Source organism: Clarias gariepinus, chromosome 9 (assembly GCF_024256425.1).
Source record: "Clarias gariepinus isolate MV-2021 ecotype Netherlands chromosome 9, CGAR_prim_01v2, whole genome shotgun sequence".
Taxonomy (NCBI): domain Eukaryota; kingdom Metazoa; phylum Chordata; class Actinopteri; order Siluriformes; family Clariidae; genus Clarias; species Clarias gariepinus.
The window spans coordinates 138428-157500 of record NC_071108.1 but is presented as its reverse complement, the minus strand read 5'-3'; the positions used below and the strand labels follow the sequence as shown (position 1 = coordinate 157500).

Genomic DNA, 19073 nt, shown 5'->3' with positions numbered 1-19073 from the left:
GTTGAAATGCTTTAAGAAGCGCAGGCGGGGGAAGAGAGCCGGCGCGCTCGTCAAGCTCCGACAGCGCAGCTTTAGAACTGCGCTGTAGCGCAGCCACATAAAGGGGCATTTTTAATAGCAGGGAAAGGGTTACGGAGCTAATGCGGCTCACCTGCTCAATGAAGTATGCCCTGTCTGGTTTTACTTGTCCCCATAGACTGTGTTGGTCACAGGGTAAGCTCTCGCGAGTATGCGCGATCGCAGCGCGAGAGAACCCGGAAGCGGCGTCGGATCACGTGTGCCAGTATAAAGCCGGAACCGGCAAGCGGCCCGACACGGAGAGATGAGATTCACAGCGCTGTTTGAGAGAGAGTTTGTTTGGCTGATCCAAAGGATTACTTTTCCCGGGCGGATTAATCACATTGGACACTCACAATTCACCTCTCGTTCCGTTTTCTCGTGCTCCCGGACTTTCCATCTTGACCCGGTGAGACCGAGCCATCTCTCCCGTACACCATTTCACACACAACAATATCATTGACACTGGACTATCATACACACACTCACACACCCGCATACACTCCACACCTTTGTTTATATTTGTACATATTTTTGTATATATTGGTTTTTGGTGCACCTTGTTTGTTTGTTTGTTGGTTTGTTTTGTATAATACACTTTGGTTTGGTTTACATCTAGTTGTTGTGTCGCGTCTTATATTGTCCCGCCTCGGTTGTGCAATACCGGAAGTGCAAGTCCCATATTTTGATTCTCGACCCCGTAGCAAAGTAACTAGCGGTTTAATTAAATCCAAGTGTTACAGCGCTGCCGAGTATACATCTGGCGAATCTCCGCGAAAGGCATATTTCATCAACTGCAAGCCTTTCTATTCTCCGCGGGAGTTTACCTCGTTCATTCTTGTGAGAGTGTACATCCCTCCACAAGCGTGTGTGAACGCAGCATTGCAACAGCTGGCTGCTCACATCACAGACACGGAGCACCCGGACTCGGTTTTAATTATACTTGGGGATTTTAACAAAGCAAACCTTAAACGTGAACTGCTTAAATACAAACAGCACATTACATGCCCCACCAGAGACAAAAATACTTTGGATCACTGCTACACCACAATAAAGGATGCATATCGCTCCGTCCCCAGAGCAACTTTAGGACTTTCTGACCACTGCCTGGTTCATCTTCTTCCGACCTATAGGCAAAAACTTAAATCTGCTAAGCCTGTAGTAAGGACAGTAAAGAGATGGACCAGTAAAGCAGAGCAGGAATTACAGGCCTGTTTTGACTGCACTGATTGGAGTGTTTTTGAAGCTGCTGCCACCAACCTAGACAAGCTCACAGATTCTGTAACATCCTAAATCAGTTTCTGTGAGGACATGTGCATCCCTACCAGGACTTTTTTAACATATAACAATGACAAACCATGGTTTACAGCAAAACTCAGACAGCTTCATCAGGCCAAAGAGGATGCCTACAGAAGTGGGGACAGGATCTTGTACAAACAGGCCAGGAACACACTAACAAGGGCGATCAGAGCGGCTAAGCGAAGCTACTCTGAAAAACTGGAAAATCAGTTTTCTGTAAACGACCCTGCTTCAGTGTGGAAAGGCCTGAAAACCATCACTAACTACAAGACGCCATCCCCCAACTCTGTAGGGAATCAACAACTGGTTGATGACCTGAATGAGTTCTATTGTAGATTTGAAACACCCAGTCTCACACCACACCCCTGTTCTGACCCTCTTTCTACACCACCATTATCACCTCTGGCAACCACCCTTTCTTTCCCCCCTGCACTCCAGGTCTGCGAAAAGGATGTTCGCCAGATCTTTCTAAAACAAAAGAGAAGGAAAGCTCCAAGCCCAGACGGCGTGACACCAGCCTGTCTGAAATCCTGAGCTGACCAGCTGGCTCCCATCTTCACACAAATCTTCTACAGATCACTCTGAAACAATGTGAAGTGCCTTTGTGCTTTAAACGTTCCACAATCATCCCCATTCCAAAAAAACCTAAAATCACAGGACTTAATGACTACAGACTGGCTGTCTGGTGCAGTCTCAACAACCTGGAGCTGAACACGCTCAAAACAGTGGAGATGATTGTGGACTTCAGGAGGAACCCACCTGCACTTCCCCCACTCACCATCATGAACAGCACTGTGACAGCAGTGGAGTCATTCCGGTTCCTGGGCACGACCATCTCTCAGGACCTGAAGTGGGACAATCATATTGACTCCATTGTTTAAAAAGGCCCACCAGAGGTTGTATTTCCTTCGCCAGCTAAAGAAATTCAACCTGCCACAGGAGCTGCTCACACAGTTCTACTCAGCCGTCATTGAATCCATCCTGTGCACTTCAATAACTGTCTGGTTTGGCTCAGCTATGAAAACAGACATCATAAGACTACAAAGGACGGTTCGGACTGCTGAAAAAATTATTGGCACTGCCCTGCCCACGCCACAAGAACTGTATACATCCAGAGTGAGGAAAAGGGCTCGGAATATCACTTTGGACCCCTCACACCCAGGCCACCTTTTATTTGAACTTTTGCCGTCGGGTCGACGCTATAGAGGACCTAACACTAGGACAGTCAGGCACAAAAACTGTTTTTTTCCCCAGGCAATCTACCTCATGAACAGTTAAACATCAAAAGTCAATAAATATATGTGCGATATTGTGTACAGTACCACAGTGCAATATACTGTATAATACCACAGATCTCAGATATTTATGTAACTTATTTAAAAAAGTATCTCACACCCTACTCCACTTGATGTCAACCTTTTTTTTTGTCATTCTGTTTTGTCTTGTCATTTGTTTTCTGTTCTGGAAGCTCTGTCACTAAAACAAATTCCTTGTACGTGCAAGCGTACTTGGCAATAAAACTCTTTCTGATTCTGATTCTGATGTAGTGAAATGCTTACACGACTGACAGTGACCTTAAAAATAAAAGCTTAAACATAAGAGACAAATATGAATAAAATACGTTAGAAAATAGAGTTAACTAACAAAATATACTGTAATAAAAAAAATATGGTGGAAAATGAAATTAACTAGTAAAATATACTGTACAAAGTAAAATAAAATATACTGTACAAATAAGAACAAGTATCAATATAATAATATTTAAGATGGCGCCGGTGAGGTTGGCTGCCGTCACGACTGCTCTGACCACCTTTTCTTTGTTTTTGTCTTTTAAGTTAGTTTACAGCGTTTTAAAACCAGCAAAACCACCATGGAGTACATTAGTTATGATAAAGACACTCGTTTCTATTGGTATACAATGTACTCACAATTCGACGTTTTTAACTCCGGATCCGAGCTGGCCGAGTGAGATCCTGAGGGAAAACAAAGGACATGACACGAAGCGGCGGCCACAAGGGAAACGAGCTGGCGTCAGGAACAGGCTGAGAGCCCGTGCACACCGCACACCTCTGCCTAGCATCCTGCTCGCCAACGTCCAGTCACTGGAAAACAAGGTCGATGACCTCAGGGCCAGGATAAAGTTCCAGAGAGACATTCGGGACTGCAATCTCCTCTGCTTCACCGAGACATGGCTGAACCCAGCGGTGCCAGACCACGCCAGCCAGCCGGCCGAGTTCTTCTCGGTTCACCGCATGGACAGGACGCGAGACTCGGGGAAGTCAAGGGGAGGCGGCGTGTGTTTAATGGTGAACAGCAGCTGGTGCAACAGCGCGAGCATTGTTCCTCTCACACGCTCCTGCACACCAAATCTGGAGCTACTGTCCATCATGTGTTGTCCTTTTTATCTACCTCGGAAGTTCACATCGGTCATAATCACCGCCGTTTATATTCCACCACAAGCGGACACGGACACTGCCTTATGCAAGCTGCATGAGGCACTCACACAGCACCAAACACAACACCGGGACGCCGAACTTTTATCAGCACATCACCTGCCCCACCAGGGGCGAAAGGACACTGGACCACTGTTACACTACAGTCAAGGACGGCTACAAGGCACAATCTCGCCCTCCGTTTGGTAAATCCGACCATGCCGCCATCTTCCTCATGCCAAAATACAAACAAAGGCTGAAACAGGAAGTTCCGGTTCAGAGGGAGGTCGCGCGCTGGACGGACCAATCGGTGGCTGCGTTACAGGACGCACTCGATGACGCAGACTGGGACATGTTCAGAAACAGCTCCGATGATGACGTCAGTGTGTTTACGGAAGGGGTTGTGGGATTTATCGGGAAACTAGCGGATGATACCGTGGAGAAAAAGACTATTAAAACTTTTCCCAACCAGAAGCCGTGGGTGGATAAAACCATCCGCGACGCTCTGAGATTTCGCACCGCTGCCTACAACACGGGACTCACGACGGGGGACATGGAACCGTACAAGGCTGTGTCATACAGCGTCCGGAAGGCGGTAAAAGAGGCAAAGCAGCGCTACGGGAGAAAACTAGAGTCACAGCTCCAACAGAGTGACTCTAGGAGCCTGTGGCAGGGACTAAGGACAATTACAGACTATAAAACACCAACAACCGGTATGACGAACGCGGACGTGACTCTGGCAGACGAGCTGAACACTTTCTATGCTCGCTTCGAGGCTGCAGCTAAAGACGCTAGCGATGCTAATGCTAGCGGCGCTAACGGCTGCAGACAGGAAGACACTGCCAGCACCGATAGTGCGTTCATCATCACTGAGCATGACGTGAGGAGAGCCTTCAAGAGAGTGAACACCAGGAAAGCAGCAGGACCAGACGGCATCTCAGGTCGTATTCTCAGAGCCTGCGCAGACCAGCTAGCACCTGTGTTTACTGAGATACTCAACATCTCTTTATCTCAGTCGGTGATCCCCACATGCTTCAAAGAGTCCATCATTGTTCCTGTCCCAAAGAAACTTCATCCTGCTTTCCTCAATGACTATCGCCCTGTAGCCCTCACCTCAGTAGTGATGAAGTGCTTTGAACGCCTGGTCAGAGACTTTATCAATTCATCACCACCCGACACACTGGAGCCACTACAGTTTGCATACCGCCAAAACCGTTCCACAGACGATGCAATCTCACATCTCCTCCACACATCACTTACTCACATGGACACCAGAAGGGGGAATTATGTTAAAATGCTCTTCATCGACTACAGCTCTGCATTTAATACCATAATTCCCTCCACACTCACCACCAAGCTGGAGCACCTGGGACTCAGCTCATCTATGTGTCAGTGGATCTCCAACTTCCTTACTGGCAGACCACAGGCAGTAAGGATGGGCGGACACGTCTCAGCCTCCATCACTCTCAGCACTGGAGCCCCCCAGGGTTGTGTTCTGAGCCCCCTGCTGTACTCTTAGTACACATATGACTGTGTGGCCACTAGCAGCTCCACCACCATCATTAAGTTTGCTAACGACACCGTCGTGGTGGGCCTGTCTCTGATAACAACGAGACAGCCTACCTGAAGGAGATTAGGAATCTGGAGAACTGGTGCCAGAGAAACCTCCTCCTTCTAAACGTCAGTAAGACAAAGGAGTTGGTAGTGGACTTCAGCACCAAGCGGGAGAGGAACTACCAGACCCCCGTCATCAACGAGAGCCCAGTGGAGAGAGTGGACAGCTTCAAATACCTCGATGTTCACATCACGCAGGACCTGTCATGGTCCTGTCACATCAACACCGTGGTGAAAAAGGCCCGGCAGTGTCTCTACCACCTCAGACGCTTGAGAGTCTTTAGACTGCCCTCCAAGGTGCTCAGGAACTTTTACTCCTGCACCATAGAGAGCATCCTGACAGGAAACATCTCAACCTGGTTCGGGAACAGCACCATGCAGGACAGACGAGCTCTACAGAGGGTGGTGCGATCAGCTGAGCGCATCATCCGCACCGAGCTCCCTGACCTGCACTCAATCTACAGCAGGCGGTGCTGGACTAAGACCAGGAAGATAGTGAAGGACCTCAGCCATCCCAACAATGGACTGTTCTCTCTGTTAAGGTCAGGAAAGCGATTTCGCTCCCTGAAGGCCAACACAGAGAGACTGAGGAGGATCTTCTTCCCGCAGGCAATACAGTCTCTCAATCACAATCACACCACCACACAGTACTGACCCACACATATGGTTTTTACTCACACACTGGACATTCTGGACATTTGTTTACACTATTGGCCACTGCACAACTACACTTCGTGGTCATCAAATTAAATCACATCAAATCACTCCAGCACAAATCACTTTAGGCATATTTGCACTGCACAAGTCACTTTTAATATGTGGATTGCACAACCATGGACATAACCATTCTTTTATTACCATTTATTCGGCTGCTCTTATTGTTTTACATTTTTTTTAATATATTTTCCATATATTTTCTATATTGTGTATTTTGTGTACAGATATTTTATTTTTACCTTTTATTTGTATATTTTTATTTTTATTTTATTCTTCTCTAGTTAAACTTACCCTTTATTTTAATTTTCATATTTATTTCCTATTCATATTCTTAGGTCACAAGCAGTTGTCTAAGCATTTCACTGCATATCGTACTGTGTATGACTGTGTATGTGACAAATAAAATTTGAAATTTGAATTTGAAATTTGACTTTAATATAATATAAAAATATTAAAAGGAGAAAATAGAAATCTGTCCAAATCAGAAATGTAGAAATGACTGAGGTGTGCAAATATGCATAAAGTAACTTCTTTTAGTGACTTGTTATTAAAGTGATTTGTGCAGTGGTCCATAAATGAAAATATAAATATATAGTGCAAAAGTGTGCATGAATGTGTCCATAGTGGCCATGAATGCCCAGTCAGTGTTGGATGTAAAAAGATGATGTTAGTCCTGTATTGTGTTGTGGCTGAGAGACCGTATGGCCTCCGGAAAAAAGCTCCTCCTCAGTCTCACTGAGTTGGCCTTCAGGGAGCAGAATCGCTTCCCAGACCACAACAGAGAGAACAGTCCATTGTTGGGATGCTCTCTATGGTGCAGGAGTAGAAATTCCTGAGCACCTTGGAGGGCAGTCTAAAGACTCTCAAGCGTCTGAGGTGGTGGAGACGCTGTCGGGCCTTTTTCACCACGGTGTTGATGTGACAGGACCATGACAGGTCCAGCGTGATGTGAATACCGAGGTATCGGAAGCTGTCCATTCTCTCCACTGGGCTGCTGTTGATGACTGGGGTCTGGTAGTTCCTCTCCTACTTTGTACAAAAGTCCACAATCAGCTCCTTTGTCTTGCTGACGTTTAGGAGGAGATTGTTCCTCTGGCACCATTTCTTCAGATTTCCAATCCTCTAGGTAGGCTGACTCATCATTGTTGATGATCGGGCCCACCACGACAGTGTCGTCAGCAAACTTGATGACGGTGGTGGAGTTGGTAGTGGCCACGCAGTCGTGGGTGTACAAAGAGTATAGCAGGAGGCTCAGAACACAGCCCTGGGGGCTCCAGTGCTGAGAGTGAGGAAGGCTGAGACATGTCCGCCCATCCTTACAGCCTGTGGTCTGCCAATTAGGAAGTTGGAGATCCACTGACACAGAGATGAGCTGAGTCCCAGGTGCTCCAGCTTGGTGGTGAGTGTGGAGGGAACTATGGTATTAAATGCAGAGCTGTAGTCAATGAAGAGCATTTTTACATAATTCATCCTCCGAGTGTCCAGATAAGTGAATGATGTGTGGAGGAGATTTGAGATTGCATCGTGTGTGGAACAGTTTGGATGGTAAGCAAACTGTAGTGGGTCCAGTGTGTCCGGTAGTAAAGAAGACACATAAATGCCCACCAACAGCGTCTCTTCTTTCTGAGAAGACCGAGGAAGGCCCAGCTTCCACCACCGGTCCTGACCACCTTCTATAGACAAACTATCGAGAGCATCCTGAGCGGCTGCATCACTGTCTGGTTTGGGAATTGTGCCATATCGGACCGCAAAACCCTACAGCGGATAGTGAGGACAGCGGAGAAGATCATCGGGGTCTCTCTCCCCTCTATTGAAGACATCAACACCACACGCTGCATCCGCAAAGCCACCAGCATTGTGGCTGATCGGACACACGCCTCTCACACACACTTTACGCTCCTGCCATCTGGAAAAAGGTACCGAAGCATTCGGGCACACACATTCAGACTGTGCAACAGCTTTATTCCACAAGCCATCCGTCTCAAAAAGGGACTGGACTGATAAACACACACACAAACGCAAACATTATCACTCAGCTTAACTCAACTACCTCAAAATATTGAGACTGGACTGACTAATCAACACAAGTGCAGACACACTGACCTACACCACCAAATTATCGTACACACCAACCTGTAAATGCTTCACTGTTTATCTCTTCTGCACAATGATCATTACTGGACTACTTTTTGCACTAATTCCTCAATTCTTGCTGCTGTGTTAAGGAATGTTAGTTTCCCCACTACCTTGTTGTTGCTCTTGTTTGCACATTTGCACGTGCACTTTATGTTGTCTATAAAACCTGTAGTTATACTTAGCTAGTTAGTTTTTGTTAATTTATGTTGTAATTTATGTTAGGTCTCTCTGTCCTGTCTCTGCTAGCCAGATAACTAGGCCTCTTGGTTAGCTAGTTTAGTGTTTCTGTTAATTTATGTTGTAAATCTATGTTGCATGTAGCACCTTGGTCCTGGAGGAACGTTATTTCGTTTCACTGTGCACTAACTGTATATGGTTGTAATGACAATAAAGCCTACTTGAAATGATGAAGTCTCTGACCAGGCGTTCAAAGCACTTCATCACTACTGAAGTGAGGGCTACAGGGCGATAATCGTTGAGGGAAGCAGGATGTGGTTTCTTCGGGACAGGAACAATGATGGACTCTTTGAAGCATGTGGGGATCACCGACTGAGATGAAGAGTTTAGGTGCAGCCTTGAAGCGAGCATAGAAAGTGTTCAGCTCGTCTACCAGAGTCGCGTCCGCGTTCGTCATACCGGATGTTGGTGGTTTATAGTCCGTTATTGTTCTTAGTCCCTGCCACAGGCTCCTAGAGTCACTCTGTTGGAGCTGTGACTCTAGTTTCCTTCCGTAGCGCTGCTTCGGCACCTTCACCGCCTTCCGGACATTATATGACACAGCCTTGTACGGGTCTTTGCACAGGGCGAGATTGTGCCTTGTAGCCGTCCTTGACCATAGTGTAACAATGGTTCAGAGTCCTTTCACCCCTGGTGGGGCAGGTGATGTGTTGAAAAAAGTTTGGCGCTGCGTGTCTGAGGTTGGCACTATTAAAGTCCCCCGCCACAATAAGCGCAGCATCCCGGTGTTGTGTTTGGTGTTGTGTGAGTGCCTCATGCAGCTCGCATAAGGCAGTGTCTGTGTCTGCTTGTGGTGAAATGTAAACGGCGCTGATTATGCCCGATGTGAACTCTCGAGGTAGATAAAAAGGACGACACATGATGGACATTAGCTTCAGGTTTGGTGTGCAGGAGCATGTGAGAGGAACAATGCTCGCGCTGTTGCACCAGCTGCTGTTCACCATTAAACACACGCTGCCTCCCCTTGCCTTTCCCGAGTCCTGTCCATGCGGTGAACCGGGAATAACTCGGCCGGCTGGATGGCGTGGGCCCGGCACCGCTGGGTTCAGCCATGTCTCGGTGAAGCAGAGGAGGTTGCAATCCCTGGAACTTTACCCTGGCTCTGAGGTCATCGACCTTGTTTTCCAGTGACTGGACATTGGCGAGCAGGATGCTAGGCAGAGGTGTGTGGTGTGCACAGGCCTCAGCCTGTTCCTGACGCCGGCTCGTTTCCCTCATGGCCACCGCTTCGCGTCGCGTCCTTTGTTCTCTCTCAGGATCTCACTTGGCCAGCTTGGCTCCGGAGTTAAAAACGTTGAATTGTAAGTACATTGTATACCAATAGAAACAAGAGTGTCTCTATCATACGTAATGTACTCAATGGTGGTGAATTAGCCGGTTTAAAGTTACTGAAAGATAACTTAAAAGATGAAAACAAAGTAAAATAGGTCGGAGCAGTCGTCATCCAACCTCACCGGCGCCATCTTGCCATCTGGGATACTAAATCTCTACTGAGATTTAACTTTGTGTTTTATATGATTCCAAAATTGTTTGAAAAAAATTTTTTTTTTAATGTTATCTATAAATATCACTGATGTGGGAGATCTCACTGCATTACTTTATATATTTTATATAGAACACAGTCTTATACGTAGCTCAGGTGCATCACTGTGTATTTATTGATGCTCTCATATTCCTTATGTATTATTAATAAATAAACATTATTCCTTATTAATAATGAATAACTGACCTCAGGACAAGCGTTCCAGCCCCTCATGAGCAGAGTGGACAGCAGTTTAGGGATGGAGTAACCGATCGGAGGCCGAATGTGATGATACGCCATGTCAGCTGCCGCAGCCGCTAAACACACACACACACACACACACCATGGTAATAATTTATATTTTTATTTTACAGAGTGTGTGTTTCCTGTTTATCTCAGTCACCAGGTTTCAGATGAGCAAAAGGGATCTCCCCCGTCAGCAGCTCCCACAGACACAGCGCATAACTGAACATGTCTGCCTTCACTGAGTAGCGTGTACATTGGGTAAAAACCTCGGGAGCCATCCAGCGAAGGTTCTACAGAGGAGAAGAATAAGTTCCATAACACACCTGGTGCAGCAGTACAGCCTGAGTGAGCTCCAGCGCGGAGTTCACCATCACTCGCACATAGAAACAAACACAACCTTGCTCAGTTCTCAGTCATCTCCTTAGTACTTTATTCAACATTAACTTAAACATGCTTTAGCTCAGAAGGCTACAATGTAAAGACATAAAGGAGTAACAACGTCATCACACTCTAACCGCAATACCTTCAAATGAAACAATACGTAGTTTGGCCTTTCGCATAAACAATTGGCCTTGCTGTCAAAATGCAATACTTACACAATTAAAAATAAATAAATATGTGTGCTTATACGGAAGCCTTGCTGGTGCGTGCAAATAAGTAACCCTGTTTTTAGGTAAAACATATTTAATTATATATTTCCATTAACATTAAGTATTAAGAACATATGTACCAAATATTACTATATAAATATCTAAATTAAGTTTGGCTATTAACTTTAAACCCTCATATGGGATGAACTGTAAGACACAGAGAGCCCAGGGAAGTAGGGTGCTTTCTTGCATAAGATCATAATGTACAGTTTTGTGCATAGAACCTGCACGAATAGGACAATAGGTCACTTTGACTTTGTAAAAAAAAACATACAGACTTAATGTGGCCCTTTTTAATGAGCTGCTTCAGGGGAAAGGCAGTGCTGAAGAACATTGATATGAGGGGAAAGACACAATATAAAAGGGATTTTGTATGACTGTGTCTCATTATCTCATTATCGGGTAAAGGCAAACGAAACCATAACAAACTGATTTTAATGTCTAATACTGAAGACAGTAGAAAATTTTCCAGAATGACCAAATTGGCAAAAGGTACTGTAGTAACCGGAACAAGTCTACCAAACTTGCCAAAGAGAAGTAAGAAAAAAAAAGAAAACAAAAGAAAGGGACAGTGAATCCCTTCCTCGGTCAACAGTGTATAAAATGAGTGCATTGAATTGTTTTTCAGTTTGCTCTTTACCTGTTTTTGAACTTACTTGGGCTTTGTTGCTGCTATAAACTCCAGCTTACTTCATCCAGATCAACCAACATATCTGCTGGATGATGTCCCACAGATATTTCAGGTAGAACTAAACTTATCGCTACTTTTATAACATGTAAACTGAAATATAGTAATGACATCAAAATATTTAGAATTATATTAGCATATTATAATTACGTTGGTTATAGAAACGACCAAATAATCATGTGATCATGCGTATCTGTGCTATTTCTTTGCCCTTGTGACCCATTTTTTATGTTGTGCTCAGTCATGTTTGTATATTTGGTCAAAAATCTAATAAAATTCAGTTAAACATATTTTCTATTTTGAGTTGATAAAAAGGACGTCACTCTGTGCTGCACAATTCTGAGCCCTGTATGTGTTTCTTAAAAAAACTGCAAAACAAATGCAAAATGCAAAAAAAGCTTAGACAGAGTTAGAGACAAATGGTCCACTGTGCCGTCCTCCTAATGGGAGGAGCCAAATGAAGACGGGGTGTGAATTAGAAACTGGAGGCGGAGCTAATTGAAGGTCCTTTTGAAGCTTTTTTCTATAAAAAGTGGCTGATTTTACAAACAGCATGTTTGAAAATCATGGATCATGAATCATGAATCATTAACAATAACATTATAATAATAACTGACTCCTGTTATATAGTTCTACAAACTGTTCCTCAGCCAGTGTGAGAAATCGATTAGAAATTAGAGAATGTGAACAGACCCCAGGTTGTTTTGTCATGTTGTCTTCATCCATGGAGAGCAGAAAGCGTGACTCTGTACATCACACACACACACACACACACACACACACTCAGAGTAATGTAATACCCGACAGAAAAAAACATATATAAATCTAAAATTCAAATTAAATGTATTGTCTCACCGCCGAAATCAGCCACAACAGCGTGACCATCTTCATACAGCAAAATGTTGTGACTGACAGAGAAACAAAAACATTCAGATCTTTACATTTAACACACTACTGCTAAGTTCTGCGCTCTAATTGGTCAGAAGGTGATGACTAATTCTCTATAACAGAAGCCCTGACAGTAGTGTTTTCATGGCAAAAATTTCCCCAGGGTACGCTCCACTGATAATAAACAGATTTTAAACTTTTTAGGCAGTAATGATTGTTAACATGGAAACTTTTCCAAAAGAAGACATGTTTCTACAATGTTAGTATAAGGAGTCTCCAGTGTAAGGGCTTTGTAACAGTCAGAGATAAAGCTGTAACTTTCTGTGTGATAAGCGTTGATTTATGTGGAAATACTGTACTATTATTTACTTATTGTTTTTCCTCTCAAACCTAGTTTCTGTAGACAAGGCGTTAATTGCTGGAGATTTTAATATTCATTTTGAGAATCCAGAGGACCCTGTGTGTAGAGCATTTATGTCCGTACTGGACTCAGTAGGAGTAAATAAGTGTGTAGTAGGACCCACTCATAAAGCAGGTCACACTTTAGATTTAATAATATTATTCGGAAGTATAAGAAATTTATTCACAATTCTACTATCTGAAGTTATCTCAGATCACTATCTTGTCTCAATTCAAGTGTGTCACAGTAATAACGTACACACAGCGCCGCGCTACCGTATGAAACAGATAAAACAGAGTTCCCTTTCAAAGGCTACATTCGATGCTGCGTGAAAACGCTATGGGAACATCTTGTCATGTTGCCGGTTGTGAAGCATGTGTGTACCAAACACGCCAAATTTTTGGCTTTTATAACCTCAGTCAGGTGACGTCATCTGATAGGACGCACCTGCAGGTTATAAATAGGAGTGAACCGGAAACATTCCTCAGATTCTTGTCTTCACCTTGTCTAGTTGTGAGCGTGTTGTGTCTAACCAGCAAAAATAAGTGTTTAACTCACCGATAATGGCAGAGTTTAAACGAGATGTCCCTCCGTGTGTATAATCCATATCGGAGGGCGATCTCTACACTTTACTGCTTCGATTAAGTGCTACGCGCGCGCCTCGCATTCCTTGAGAATCTTCGAGCCGCCGCGCATTCCTGGGGCTTAAACACGTGCATCCGGCAGAGCAGTGAGAGACGGATTTAAAACTCCTTTCTTTCGCGTTCTCATCGGATCGGGAAATCCCTCTGTCCGCTCGCAAGCGCGCGCCGCGCTTCTTGTGAATGGGCAAGGATAAACATCCTCTCTTGCTTCCGCGGAGATGGTAATAGGCTCTAAGCACTTAAAAATAATAATAATAAAAAAAATAAAAAAAAAACATAGACGGCAGGTTCTGTCGGGTGGCCGGGGGCGGAGCCTCAACGATGCTCTCTCCCCTTTTCTTAGCAATCTCCATATAAGTTAACCCTTTCATGGAGTAAGCTGTATTCATCCCGTGTTTTCCTGCCATCAACTTATTTATTTATTTAAATATAATTGAGGTAGAAACGCGGAGTTATATGATGACACCCAGATAGAAGAGACGCTTCCAGGCTATCTCTCTTCTGGGACATCATCCTTCCTGAAAAGCTATTATTTCCTTTCAAGTTGTGTAGACTTTTTATCTGCCCTGGAGGGAAAAGCTTTTCAGGCAGCAGGTCAGGTTGGCGCATTGCACACCATGGCGGTTTTGCACGCCTACCAGGCTGACCTGCTGAGGGACTTGAGTACTGGCGGGGCTCTGCAAGGTAAGGCGTATTGGATTTACGCCGGGCCACAGACTTGTCTCTTCGTGCAACAAAGCAGACGGCTCGTGCTATCGGCCGTTTTATGGCTGCTATGGTCTCCGCGGAGAGGCACTTGTGGTTGAATCTCAGGGGCATTAAGGAGAAGGATCGTGTATTCCTCCTCGATGCCCCATCTCGCCTCCCGGCCTACTTGGCGATGTCGTTAACTCGGTCGCCACTAGGTTCATGAGGCGAAGTTTGTATAACAAGCCTTCGGGAAATTCCTTCCCCGCCTTGCTCAAGAGTCGGGACTGTCGGCCACCCAGTCTCGACCGGGTCTGACTGTTGCGAGGCATGAAACACACAAGGAGAGTGTTTTTGAGCTGGGCACCCCGTCGCAAGATTGAGGTGCGTCACGCAATCCGCCTCAAAAAAGGTCAGACTATATTGTCCTGAGGTTCATGTGCCCAGGACCGTGGGGGGTGGCCCCCCCAATGGGGAGAGGCACGCAGAATTCCTTTTAAAGAATAAAGTGTTCTCGCCTGGCACCCCCAGGAGGTTGGTGTTCTTGCTCCGCCACCACTGGTGTTTCGGGCAACTCCAGTCTCCAATAAAATGTTAGTTCGTCGGGTTTTTCCTGCCGTGTTTCAGGATGCCGAACATCTAACATCCAACCCCACCCCCCCCCCCCCCCCCCGTTTAACCAAGCCGCTGAGCTTTGCCCCTTTCTGAGAAACTGGCAGCGTGGAAGCTACTGCCAAGTATATCTCCTTGGGCACTAAGCACTGTACAGAGAAACTACAGGATTCAGTTCTCACATCACCCTCCGCGTTTCAATAGCGTGGTCTCCACTTCCATGAAACCGGAAAGTGCAAGAGGAACGGGGGGCTGCGTCCAATTTTTTAGATTTTGCGGGCTTTACCGCTATCTAAAAATAAATCAATGGAAATATTGCCACAACACTGGAGGTTCCTGAGGTTCGCTTTCGGGGGCGAAGCTTACCAGTATCGGGTCCTTCCATTTGGTCTAGCTTTTTCACCCGCACATACACAAAATACATGGATGTATTTCTGGCTTTTACGACTCCAGAGCATCCGTATTGAATTACATGACTGGCCGGCCCAGTCTCAGTAGCTAGCGCTTCGACATCAGCATGTCGTTCTAGCTAATCTTTGTTTCCTAGGATTGAGATCCAATGCCATGAAAGCATGCTCTTTCCTGTTTAGAGGACAACATTTTTGGGTGTCACATGGAATTTGAGCGTAAGCGGGCACAGCTGTCTCCCGCTCGTGTCGAATCCATTCTCAACACCATCAAGGAAATCAAGCTAGACCAGAAAGTGACCATCACTTTCAGAGATCTTAGCTCTCATGGCAGCTGTATCCACGGTGACACCTTTGGACCTTCTGCACATGAGAGCATTTCAGTTGTGGCTAAGAACCAGGGGATTTTACTCTAGGGCCAATCCCCAATAAGGGCTACGCGCCAGGTGCTTCGTACCCTTCCTACGTGGTTCAGACCCCGGTTTCTGGGTCCCACTCTAAGTTCGTCTTGTCGTCGCAGATGCTAACGACAGACGCTTCCCTCATGGGCTGGGGTGCGGTCTTAAATGACCGTCCAGCCCAAGGGAGCTGGAGAGGCCATCTTTTTGCGCGGCACTCAATTGCCTCAAAATCATGGCTCTATTTCAGGCCCTAAAGCACTTCCTCCAGCAGTTGAGACTACCATGTCCTAGGGCGGGTGGACAACACTATGGCAGTCTCGTATATTAATCGCCAGGGCGGACTGTGCTCGCGCCGCTAAATAGCTAGCGCACCAGATTCCTGTCCCTCAGGGCGATTTACATTCTTGGAAAATTTCATGTAGCGTAGGTGGACCTCTTTGCCTCGCAAGATCAGCAAATGTCCCCTTTACTACTCTCTGACTCTAAGTCAAGCTGGTCTTCCAGCCAGCATAATTAAGACTATTCTAAGTGGTGTTACTTCTCTAAGAGGATCGGACAACTATTGCCCTCTCCTAGCAGGCGCGTGGGCTCACTTCGCCTCTAGGAATCAGGGCTCATTCAACCAGGGGAATCGCCTCATCAATTGCATTAGCAAGAGGTATTCCCTTGCAGCAAGTATGTGACACGGAGTGTTGGTCCTCTCCACACACATTTGCCAACATGCTTCCTATTGTTTTTAAGCCTTCTGTCCTCCGCCTTTACAGCTTCGGAGCAGGAGAGACATCACTTACTGTGTCCAGTACGTGCTCTTCAGATTTACATCCACCGCATTAGCCAGTGGCGTAAGTCAGAGCAGTTTTTACATGTTTTGAAGCCGCAAGCTACGTGAGAGATGCTATTGCCCTCTCCTATGAGGCGCGTGGGTTCACTTCGCCTCTAGGAATCAGGGTTCATTCAACCAGGGGAATCGCCTCATTAATTGCACTAGCAAGAGGTATTCCTTTGCAGCAAGTCTGTAATGCGGAGAGTTGGTCCTCTCCGCACACATTTGCCAATATGCATCCTATTGTTTTGAAGCCTTCTGTCCTCCGCCTTTACAGCTTCGGAGCAGGAGAGACTTCACTTACTGTGTCCAGTACGTGCTCTTCAGATTTACGTCCACCGCATTAGCCAGTTGCGTAAGTCAGAGCAGTTTTTACATGTTTTGAAGCCGCAAGCTACGTGAGAGATGCTATTGCCCTCTCCTATGAGGCGCGTGGGTTCACTTCGCCTCTAGGAATCAGGGTTCATTCAACCAGGGGAATTGCCTCATTAATTGCACTAGCAAGAGGTATTCCTTTGCAGCAAGTCTGTAATGCGGAGGGTTGGTCCTCTCCGCACACATTTGCCAATATGCATCCTATTGTTTTGAAGCTTACTGTCCTCCGCCTTTACAGCTTCGGAGCAGGAGAGACTTCACTTACTGTGCCCAGTACGTGCTCTTCAGATTTATGTCCACCGCATTAGCCAGTGGCGTAAGTCAGAGCAGCTTTTACATGTTTTGAAGCCGCAAGCGGCGTGAGAGATGCTATTGCCCTCTCCTATGAGGCGTGTGGGCTCACTTCGCCTCTAGGAATCAGGGTTCATTCAACCAGGGGAATCGCCTCATCAATTGCACTAGCAAGAGGTATTCCCTTGCAGCAAGACTTCACTTACTTTGTCCAGTACGTGCTCTTTAGATTTACGTCCACCGCATCAGCTAGTGGCGTAAGTCAAAGCAGGTTTTACATGGTCTGGGGCCGCAACGGGGGGTGGCCCCCACTACACTGGGCTTATTGCCCTCTCCTATGAGGCGCGTGGGCTCACTTCGCCTCTAGGAATCAGGGCTCATTCAACCAGGGGGATCACCTCATCTATTGCACTAGCAAGAGGTATTCCCCTGCAGCAAGTGACACGGAGGGTTGTCCTTTCCGCACACATTAATTACATTTATAGTTTGGATGTTCATGCTACTCCGGGCTCACGGGTCCTCGAGTCAGCTACCCAGACATAGTTCTGAGACCTTCTCGGCCTTGTGCGCACACGCTACACAACCTTGGAGTCCAGACACTCGCAGTGCGGCGGCGTTGGCACTCTCGTTCCCATAGCGTTTTCACGCAGCATCGAGTGTAGCCTTTGAAAGGGTTGAAAGGTTACTTTGCTGTAACCCTGTTCCCTGAAAAGGCGGGAACGAGATGCTGCGTCCCAATGCCGCACTGCCTATGTGACCGGACGTCCGTTCAGACAAATCAATCTGAGGAATGTTTCCGGTTCACTCCTATTTATAACCTGCAGGTGCGTCCTATCAGATGACGTCACCTGACCGAGGTTATAAAAGCCAAAAATTTGGCGTGTTTGGTACACACATGCTTCACAACCGGCAACATGACAAGATGTTCCCATAGCGTTTTCACGCAGCATCTCGTTCCCGCCTTTTCAGGGAACAGGGTTACAGCAAAGTAACCCGAGACGTTTTATCAGTAATCTCCCAGAGTTCCCTACTTCGATTAGATCACCGTCTGACCCCACGAACTCGATCAGGCGACTGAATATTTAGAGTCGACGTTCCGTTATACCTTAGATAATGTAGCTCCAGTTAAAAGAAAAATTATTAGATATAAGAAACTTGCTCCCTGGTATAACGATCACACGCGCACTTTAAAACAGACCGCACGGAAATTAGAACGTAAATGGCGTCAAACTAAATTGTTAGTATTTCAAATAGCATGGAAGGAGAGCATCCTGAACTATAGAAAAGCTCTTAGTGTAGCTAGATCAACATATCTCTCCACTCTTATAGAAAACAACAAAAATAATCCTAGATTCTTATTTAATGCTGTAGCCAAATTAACCAGAAATAAGACCACTGCAGAAATCTCCACAACAACATCATGCAATAGTGAGGACTTCATGAACTTTTTTAATAATAAAATTGTAAATATTAGGCATAAAATTGAGGTTTTGAAACCGAACAATGTAATTGATGCAGATGTTAATCTAGCCAGGCGCTAAAAGCGCTATACAAATAAAATTGAATTGAATTGAAAGTTATCAGTATGTAGACTTAAATGGTGATTATTCTGTATGCTCTCTAGTGGAGTTTACATAATCCGTAAGCACGGTATTAGTTTTCATTGTTATGCTGACGACACACAGTTATATGTCTCAGCAAAACCAGATGAGAAAAATCAGCTTACTAAAGTTGAGCTATGTGTGCAGGACATAAGAAATTGGATGCTAGTTAACTACCTTTTGCTTAATCCGATAAGACAGAAGTTCTAGTCATAGGACCGCTTTCAGCTAAAAGTAAGATTTTTAGATCACTCTGTAACTTTAGATGGCCTTTCTGTTCTATCAAGTGCAACAGTAAAAGGCATAAAGTTATGGAATACAACTCAGGGCGAGACTCTAGCCCTAG

General features: G+C 45.6%; 1 protein-coding gene across 4 annotated transcripts in view; it reads right to left on the bottom strand.

Annotated features, from left to right (window-relative positions):
- Window positions 1-19073, bottom strand: part of tnni3k (TNNI3 interacting kinase) — a 96243-nt gene that overhangs the window by 3699 nt on the left and 73471 nt on the right. For all 4 annotated transcript variants that reach the window (XM_053504806.1, XM_053504807.1, XM_053504808.1 and 1 more), the window contains 4 exons: window positions 12454-12506; window positions 12292-12344; window positions 10418-10550; window positions 10222-10331 (listed from right to left, as the gene is read on the bottom strand). In XM_053504806.1, coding sequence (XP_053360781.1) covers window positions 10222-10331; window positions 10418-10550; window positions 12292-12344; window positions 12454-12506 — 349 coding nt within the window. The remainder of the gene's footprint in view (window positions 1-10221; window positions 10332-10417; window positions 10551-12291; window positions 12345-12453; window positions 12507-19073) is intronic.